The sequence below is a fragment of the Triturus cristatus genome, chromosome 11 (genome assembly GCF_964204655.1).
Source record: "Triturus cristatus chromosome 11, aTriCri1.1, whole genome shotgun sequence".
NCBI lineage: Eukaryota > Metazoa > Chordata > Amphibia > Caudata > Salamandridae > Triturus > Triturus cristatus.
Genome location: NC_140594.1, coordinates 629,106,599 through 629,116,656, shown reverse-complemented (window position 1 = coordinate 629,116,656; position 10,058 = coordinate 629,106,599). Strand labels below are relative to the sequence as shown.

General features: G+C 46.4%; 1 protein-coding gene across 1 annotated transcript in view; it reads left to right on the top strand.

The window, feature by feature from the left end:
* Nucleotides 1-9,782, top strand: part of POLB (DNA polymerase beta) — a 188,814-nt gene extending 179,032 nt beyond the window's left edge. The window contains exon 14 of the mRNA XM_085634088.1: nt 9,464-9,782. Within this exon, the coding sequence (XP_085490214.1) occupies nt 9,464-9,558 (95 nt within the window). The 3' untranslated portion in view covers nt 9,559-9,782. The remainder of the gene's footprint in view (nt 1-9,463) is intronic.
* The last annotated feature ends 276 nt before the right edge of the window (nt 9,783-10,058 follow it).

Genomic DNA, 10,058 nt, shown 5'->3' with positions numbered 1-10,058 from the left:
GGAAGTCACGAGTTTGGTGACTCCTCCTTCGGTCCGTACTGCGCATGGGCTTCGGCTCCATCCTCAGATTGTTTTTTTCCGCCATCGGGCTCGGATGTGATACTTCGTGCTCCGGCTTCGAACTTCTACGGTTCCAGCCTCGACGGAAAATCCTCGTTTCTTCGAGTTTCTTCATCATCTTCATCTCTCGAAGCGGCACTTTCTCCATCCCGTACATCGGCACCGGCCTTCGGGCCCTCCTCGACTCCGGTCCCGGCCGATGGAAAGGACTCCGTTCAAAAAGTGCCCAAAATGTGGGTCTAAATTTCCCCACACCGACCTCCATCAGGTGTGTAATCTTTGCCTCTCTCCAGAACACGAGGCCAGAGACTGCCCCGCCTGTAAGTCTTTTCGATCGAAGAAGACCATCCGAGATCGAAGAGCTCGACGCACCATGGCGCACTCATCGTCTGCAGCTCCACCGGACATCTTCGGAGACGGCGCCGAAGCTTCGGGGCAAATACACACCGAGCAGGAGGAAGACGTCGTCAGCGCTTCCGAGGCCGACGACTCCGACGTGGAGGACATCACACCGGCGCAGCGGGTCGTGAGTACTGTGCCCCCTCCCACCCCCGCGCCCAAAACCAAAGAGACTCAGCTTACACCCTCGCCTGCTGGCCTGGGCAAAACCAAGACCAAAGCTTCTATCACCCCACCTTCGGGCCCGATGTCGAAGCCTCCAAAGTCTCACGGCAGCTCGGGATCGAGCCAGCCGACGCCCGGTGCCGAAAAACAGCATCCGGCCCCGAAGAAAGTAATATCCAGCTCGACTCCGAAGCCACCGGTGCCGAAGCCTGGACTCTCGGCGCCGACCAAACACAAACACAAATCAGTCGGCACCGACGCTCCGGCGCCGAAAACTCCCTCGACGCCGAAAAAACCGGAGGCCCCAAAAAAGCATGGCGCACAGAAACCATCGAAGCCCTCGGTTCCGAAATAATCGGTGCCCACAGACGATTCGGCACCATTGGCTCTGTTTACACCAGACCCTTTACAAAAAGACTCTGTCCAAAGATCCAAAGACTGGGCTATTGACTTTAATTATCAAGAAAAGACGCCTGGATACTCCGGCTCCTCCTCCACCGCCCAAACGGAAGGACTCTGCTACTTCTCCCCTCAGAGTGCCCTCCCCACTACCTCCTCCCCTGCCTCCTCCACCTCTTCCACCCCCTCCCCCTCCCAGGTCTCCGCCACCTTTACCTCATTACTCTCCGACCCCGTCCCCAGATCCGGACGACGGGGACCCGGACAATTACCCGGCGGACGCCCCAATGGATCCCACTCCACCGGGGACCCCAGACCCATGGGAGGATTACAATAACCCTGATATACCCGATATGCCTCAGGACGACCTATACCCATCCAGGCCGTCTCCTCCAGAGGACTCCTTAGGGTTTCATCATTTAGTGCAGAGAGCAGCACACTACCATGGGGTGGACATGCACAGTGAACCAGTGGAAGACGACTTCTTACTGGACACATTTGACATACAGGACAAATCCACATCTATTTTACCCATGATTAAGGGTGTCACCAAGCACGCCGCAGAGGTGTTCAAAGACCCTGTCAGGGCCAGGGTACTAAACCCTAGAATAGAGAAAAAGTACAAGGCGGCACCCACAGACCCGGCATACATTAAGGGCCCTGCTCCCTTAGATTCCCTAGTTGTCTCTACAGCTAGAAAGCGGGCTAACTCCCAGTCCTCAGGAGAAGCCCCACCGCCAGACAAGGAATCCAAACTCCTAGACGCGTCTGGCAAACGCACCGCCTCTCAAGCTGCAAACATGTGGCGCATTGCAAACACACAAGCGCTACTTGCGCGCTATGACAGAGCACACTACGACGAACTTGAGGCTCTTATGCAGCACCTTCCCGAGAAACACAAGCGTAGGGCTCATGAACTAATACAGGAGGGTAAACTAATTACAAACACCTCCATTAAGTGTGCCCTCGATGCAGCCGACACTGCTTCTAGAGCCATAAATACCAGTGTCCTGCTTCGTCGCCATGCCTGGCTCAGGATCTCAGGGTTCAAGCCTGAAGTCCAGGCGTCCATACTCAATCACCCCTTTGACCAACAAACTCTCTTTGGGCCAAAGGTAGACGAAGCGTTGGAAAAGATGAAAAAGGACACAGACACAGCAAAGTCTATGGGGGCACTCCAAACACAAGCCTCTAAACGTTCCTTTCGACGCTCCTCCTTTCGTGGCACAGGCAGAGGCTTCTCCACCGATAGCGCCTCTACCTCCTACAAGTCCCCTCCTCAAAATACCTTTTCAATGGGCAACCAAAGGGGTGGTTACAGAGGCAACAACAATAAGGGCAGGGGCAAAACTAACACCACCCGTTCTGCCACCCCGCCCACACAATGACTTCCCTCCGCTCCCCCCAGACCATCCCACTCCGGTCGGGGGCAGACTACAAAACTTTATCCACGCATGGGAGTCCATAACATCGGACAAATGGGTGACCCAAATCATTCGGTCAGGGTACTGTCTCGAGCTAACATCTACCCCACCCAATATCCCACCAAGGCACCGTCCAATGTCTCAAGAACATTCCACACTGCTCAAACAGGAGGTACTCTCCCTCCTCCAAAAACACGCTATAGAGCAGGTCCCCGTCAATCAGCAAAATCTAGGGGTCTACTCCCTATATTTCTTAATACCAAAGAAAGACGGGACCCTCAGGCCCATTCTGGACCTCCGGCCTCTAAATGCCTACTTACATTCAGACCATTTCCACATGGTCACCCTACAACAAGTCCTCCCGCTCCTCTGTCAGGGAGACTCTCGCAACCTTGGATCTGAAAGACGCATACTTTCACATTCCAATACACCCCTCTCGCACGAAATACCTCAGGTTCGTGGTGGACGGGCAACATTACCAATTCACGGTTCTCCCCTTCGGGGTCACCACCGCACCACGGGTGTTTACCAAATGCCTAGCTTTAGTAGCAGCACACCTCAGACGTCAACATATTCACGTCTTCCCTTACTTAGACGACTGGCTGATAAAAGCCGCGTCCTATCACCAATGTGTGCAACATACAAACAGCACCATCCAACTGCTCCACCAGCTAGGCTTCACGGTGAACTACCAAAAGTCCCACCTCATACCATCTCACACAAAGCAATATCTCAGGGCCACTATAGACACCTCCAAAGGTATTGCCTATCCAAACTCAGCCAGAATCACAAGCATTCAAGCCTTACGCAAAACATTCCTTCCCCAACACTCTCTTCCAGCAAGAGTGTTTATGAAGCTCATAGGAATGATGGCGTCTTGCATCTTCATAGTGCCCCATGCAAGACTCCACATGCGTCCACTTCAAGAGTGCCTAGCACAACAGTGGAACCAGGCCCAGGGTCAGCTGACGGATCTGGTGTTGGTGGACGGCCGCACACATCACTCTCTGCAGTGGTGGAACACCACAAACCTTTCCAAAGGGCGGCCGTTCCTGGACCCGTTTCCTCAGGTGATTCTAACAGCGGACGCATCGCTCTCCGGCTGGGGAGCGCACCTCCTACACCTCACAATGCAAGGTCTATGGACGCCACAGCAAAAATCGCTCCACATCAACCATCTGGAGCTCTTGGCGATCTTTCTAGCCCTAAAATCTTTCCAAAAACAGATTTCGGGCAAAGCAGTCCTCATTCGCACAGACAACATGACTGCAATGTATTATATCCAAAAACAGGGGGGGACACACTCTCCCCAGCTCTCCCGCTTAGCCCAGAGCATATGGAGATGGGCAATTCCCCAAAACATCTTTCTCCTGGCACAGCACGTTCCAGGCGTACAAAACACCATGGCAGATCTGCTCAGCAGACAAACGCAACAACTACACGAATGGGAACTGCATCCACAAGTTCTTCACCCATTCTTCCAACAGTGGGGGCATCCTCAGATAGACCTCTTCGCCACCCACGAAAACAAAAAATGCCCAAGCTTCGCCGCCAGATACCCACACCCATTGTCCAAGGGCAATGCGATATGGATGAACTGGTCAGGCAGATTTGCATACGCCTTTCCACCTCTCCCACTAATTCCATTAGTGGTAAGGAAGCTACAACAACACTCCCTCACACTCATTCTAGTAGCTCCGACGTGGGCCAGGCAGCCGTGGTACACTACAACTGTCAGTGGTACCACATCAAAAACTGCACCTATCCCCATGCCTCCTAACCCAGAACCATGGAGAAATCAGGCACCCGGACCCAGCTCAGCTCAACCTGGCGATCTGGCTCCTGAAATCTTAGAATTCGGATACCTTAACCTTCCCCCTGATTGCATGAACATCATCATGGAAGCCAGACGTCCTACCACTAGAGCATGCTATGCCGCAAAGTGGAAAAGATTTGTAATTTACTGCCGTAACAATACAATCAACCCTTTAGATGCATCCATACAGCACATTATATGCTATCTGCTCCATCTTCACAGGTGTAACCTGGCATATTCATCCATACGCCTACACCTAGCAGCGATCGCTGCTTATCTACAAAACAGACAGCATTTATCACTCTTCAGAGTGCCCGCTATTAAAGCCTTTATGGAAGGCCTTAAACGAGTAATTCCTCCCAGGGCACCACCTTCCCCTGTATGGGATCTAAATTTAGTTCTTACACGACTAATGGGTCCGCCCTTCGAACCAATGCATAAATGTGAGCTACAGTTTCTCACCTGGAAAACAGCTTTTCTCGTAGCTATCACTTCCCTTAGAAGGGTTGGTGAAATACAAGCGTTCACTATACAGGAACCCTTCATACAAATACATCACAGCAAGGTCATACTTCGCACAAATCCGAAGTTTCTGCCCAAGGTCATTTCCCCCTTCCATCTCAATCAATCGGTGGAATTACCTGTCTTCTTCTCGCAACCTCAATCTGTTGCAGAAAGGGCCTTACACACACTCGATGTGAAAAGGGCTTTGCTATACTACATACAAAGAACGCAACCCTTCAGGAAGACTAAACAATTGTTTGTTTCCTTCTCTCCACCACATAAAGGCAACCCCATTTCTAAATCAGGGATAGCTAGGTGGATTGTAAAGTGCATACAAATTTGCTATCAAAAGGCAAAAAGAACATTATCTGTTCCGCCTAAAGCCCACTCTACAAGAAAGTTAGGGGCTTCTATGGCTTTTCTAGAGAATATACCCTTAGATGACATCTGCAAAGTAGCCACATGGTCTACACCGCACACCTTCACAAAACATTACTGTGTAGATGTGCATTCCAAGCAGCAAGCTAGGGTGGGCCAGGCTGTACTAAAGACACTTTTTCAAACCACTGCAACGGATACCGGTGGTCGCCGCTAAGGTTGGGTACTGCTATATAATCTATGCTAAGTGTACAATCTGCAGCTCATATGCCTCGAACGGAATATGCTACTTACCAGTATGCATCTGTTCTTGGCATGTAGAGCTGCAGAGTTGTACACGCCCACCCGCCTCCCCGGCTACCTGTATCCGTTCCAGTACATCTTATTTAGATACAACACACATGGGTTTCTCACTGTTATTACTACGCTCCGTCATTTCCCTGTTGGCGAAAAACAATCTGAGGATGGAGCCGAAGCCCATGCGCAGTACGGACCGAAGGAGGAGTCACCAAACTCATGACTTCCAAAGAACAAAAACAAACTGCAAACATCCGGGCCCAACACCAGATGGCGATCTATGCTAAGTGTACAACTCTGCAGCTCTACATGCCAAGAACAGATGCATACTGGTAAGTAGCATATTCCTTTCTGACCTTGATGAAGTGACATTTTAGTCTTAAAGGGAGGAACTTCTTTCTCAACAGGGTGTTTGGAACTTCTGCACCCCCTCCACTCAATTTTCTATTTGATTTGCTGGAAGGACTTTGGTTTTCCATTAGAGAGTCTTGCAGCAGGACACTCTGCTTAGAAATATTTCTCTAGGTATAAACTTAGAAACAAATGGTGTAGCCACTCCTCTACTTAACACACATTTTAAACAAGCTTTGGCAAAGCCAATAAGTCTCACCTACACATGGTATTGGCTTTGTCAATGTTTTAGCCATGTTGTACAGCAGCATAGTGATGGCTCTGAGTTTCAATGGGACCTTTTGAGTTTGATGTCACACTGTTGCAACCTGATCAGTCATTCGCATCCAGACTATACCATCCTCACTCACTAAGGAATACCCTGTCGATAAGCTAGTACAGGACCTTTGCTTACACTTTTCCCCCGTCCACTGATTCCACTAGTCCTAGAGATGTTCAGGGCATCTAACATGACGTTGATTCTGATACATCCAAAGTTACCATGTCAAACTTTGTTCTTTCACTGCATGCAAATGTCATGGGACGTATGTGTCATGATATCAATACACAAAGACACCTATAAATTTGAGGGGGTGGGTATTTCACCAGAACCCAGAGGAGATACAACTGATGATGTGGTACCTGAGATAGTGAAATTCAGTCACTTGCAACAAAAAAACTTGCAATCATTAAAAAAGCATGTATGCCTTCCATTAGGAAGTGTTATCCCCAAAAATGGGAACCTATTCTTGTGCCACAGAAATAAAAACCTGTGTATTTAATGAAGGTGATTGTGAATTACCTTACTCACCTAGTAGAATGCAAGCTAACGTACGCCTCTCTAAGAGTTCATTTTTCACCATTTGCAGCTTTATTAAAAGGACTACTCGCAAAAAGGTTTTGAAATCCATCACATTTAAAGATGTATGAAGTGGGTGAAGACTCTTTGCACATAAGGCCCCTACACCACAATGGAAATTGAACATTTTGATAGCAGATGGGATGAAGGCATCATTTGATCCCATCTATAAAGTATCACTCAAATATTCTACACGTTATAGTTTTCATAGTAGCAATCACATCTTTGAGCAAGTGAATTGCAGGCACTCGCTGTATAGAGCCTTATACATCCATCCATTCTTATCAATATTGACTGACTAATAAGACATTATAAACGAAACCTAGAGCACTTTCCACTTGGAAAATTAAGGGGCCATGCTAGCTTTTATAGCCATGACTACAGGACACCTGTAAATAGGTGGCCCTCTGAGCACACTTTCATAAGATATTATTGCTGGAACATAGAATTATGCGAAGAGACAGTGGGACAGTGAGTACTAAAATATTTATTCTCATCAAGTCCCTCACAAACCCCTCACCACTGGGAGGTTAAACTGCTATGTAATCTATTCACACTGTGTGAATCTAGAAGAGAGTTCACACCACAAAACAAACCAGTTACTTACCTGTAATAAAGGTTTGGCACAATTAAGCTCTTCTAGAGGCAATGGGAGCTTCCCAATGAAAGAAGAGTGGAGAAAAAAGATTAAAGATTAAAACAGTGAACACGTAAGAAAGAGTTGTGGGCTTATGGTCGACGCCATACTCTGGCTCTGCCTATGTCGAGCTCCAACAAGAGTAGGAAAAGGTTTTTGTTTTAAGTCACTTCTAAACCCAACCACTAAATGGTGTAATGATGCACACCATGTGAATCAAGGAGAGCTAAAGCTGCAAAACCATTATTACATGTAACTGGTTTCTTCAGGACCACAGTCCCCATTGACACATTCATATACTAGGAATGCAGAGGAGAATTAGCTTGTATTGGGAAGTATTGTATGAAAAAAGAAAAAGGTAACATTGCTACTTTGCCTCCGACCCATGAGCGTGTGTATTGGAAAATTAGCCCCATGTCTTTTCCAGTAGGTATCATATGAGTTGTAGGTAGACTAGACAGGCATGGGTATGCATAGTGGATCTGGACGTGACTTACAAAAAATAGCACTATCAAATTTCACTTTCCATAGATCATGTGTGGACTCAATCCCTCTTATTTCTTTGGGAGCAGCCCAAGCATAGTATGGATAAATTCTTCAACTATGGTTTTGGTTTCAGCCCAGCCTACAGAAAATGGCAGTGGGCCTTGTTGAACCTGATTGTCTATATCCAAGTGCACCAATAAAACTGCAGTTCCTATGACTTTGCGTTCTTTAGAGCAGATGCCTCAGTGAGGCTCCCTCATACTGAAAAATATAGCGAGGCTGTGGTCCCAGATATTTGTTTCTTTGGGACTTCTGAATGTAGAGTTCATTGACCTACCCAGATGTGCCTATGGCCTCCATCTGCAGATAAACAAATGAGTCTCGCTATTTCTTCAGAGGGCCTAATTGACAGTTTGATTGACAAACAAGTCAGTACTGAACAGGAACAAAGCATAACCATGTATGTACTGATTTTCCACCCACACCCCAAGATGTTTTCTGACCTTCCTCACCCTTATTCACTGACTCAAAGATTGCTCAGATAATTGCAGTTTTAAAATAATTTGCCTGAGTTTCCAATAGATGACATCCCACGTCAGTCTTGCTTAGTTGTAAGCATGTCTAAGGGAATGTTGAACCAGTAGAAGTGTATCCTTGGTTCTCTTGAATGTCAATATCCAGAATTATGTTGATTTTCTGTTGGCTGAGGACGTCCACAGGCGCAATACCATTCACAGCTTAAGCGCATCATAAGCCATCCATTGGTGTATATTGGAGATGACCTGCCCTATTTGCAGCCTGGTAAGCCGCTCCGAACAAGACCACTTTCTTAATTTTTCAAATTTTTTCCCAAAATATTAAATCTCCCTTCAATCTACTTGGTGCCCTAGCTTGTCAGTAGCAAAGGGTAATGTGTGTTTTCCATGGGTCTCTTTAGCACATGTGTTTCTGATGTAGATAGATGCAAAAATAGAGGCTTCAAGTCCAATGCTGCATTATTTACTTTTGGACACTGTGTAGGTTGTAGTCCTTTGTTGCTTTGTAGACCAACCGTGTGATCGTAGAGAAACCACACCAACCATATTCATTCTAATTCTGCAGACTTTCATGCATAGGATTTATTGCTATAAGTAAAGGTCCTAATGTTAAATTAATTTACCCATAAACAAAGAATGGGTAAAACCTCTGTGAAACATCAGGGCCCCTAGTATTTTTAATCTGTGTGGGAGCTGTCTTCTCTGATGGCAGTCCCTAATTTATCCTTCAACTTTTACTGTGGATATGGAGAGTGCCTTTACCTCATGATCTCTCCTTCTTAGAGTTTCCTGTACAGAATATGGGCTGAGAGTCCTATTCATTCCATCACAACTAAATAGAGGTAATTTGAGAAGTAATGCTAAATTAACTCTCTAATGGTAATTGTATTTCCAAGAAACTCACTATAGGAATGTTTGTTTCTGTCGCAAATATTATTTTAGAAAAATCAGGGTTACCCAAAAGTGTTCCATGCTTGCTCCTGTACTGTTCTCGCATCAGAAATTGATTGACTTCAGACCACTTGGAACACAATTGTTTCACATGCCTGTTCTAAAATGTTGTCGTAAATGAGGCTTCACCTTGGTGTAAATATTAGGTTATTGTTTTTGCAGGAATTGCTGGCGAACCGCTTCCAGTGGACAGCGAAGAAGATATTTTTGAGTATATCCAGTGGCGATATCGAGAACCAAAAGACCGAAGCGAGTGAGCGACGAGAAAACTTAGTTTGTCTGGTTCTGGAGACGGGGATGTGGCCATCTTAGACCGTGAAGGGTGTCGTCTGAATTCTTTTTATTGCTTCCTTTTTTGTAGAAAGTCTGGTTGTGCATGTGATAGCTGATTGTGTGCATTAAATGTAACATAAATGCTAAATATTGTAAGGACTGGCTATTATTTTGCCTTTTTATTAAAACTATTTATCTTGAGTTTCTACTTCTTTGTTGCAGTTGTTATTTATTTTCTAATTTTATTGGGGGCATTTACAGAACGTGAGCCTAATCCCGAAGTGTAATGAAATGTACTTATTAACAAGAAATATTAAAAGTTGAGGAGGTTACAAAGGCATGTTGGAAAATTACACAAGCAGTAGCTAACACAACAATAAACAGCCGTGGTTAGAGGCGGTTGCAAAGATTATTTAGATGTGAACAATCAAAATAGAAGTGGGGTGCAAGAGAGTAGGAGTCAATAACATGGCATTTGTAGACA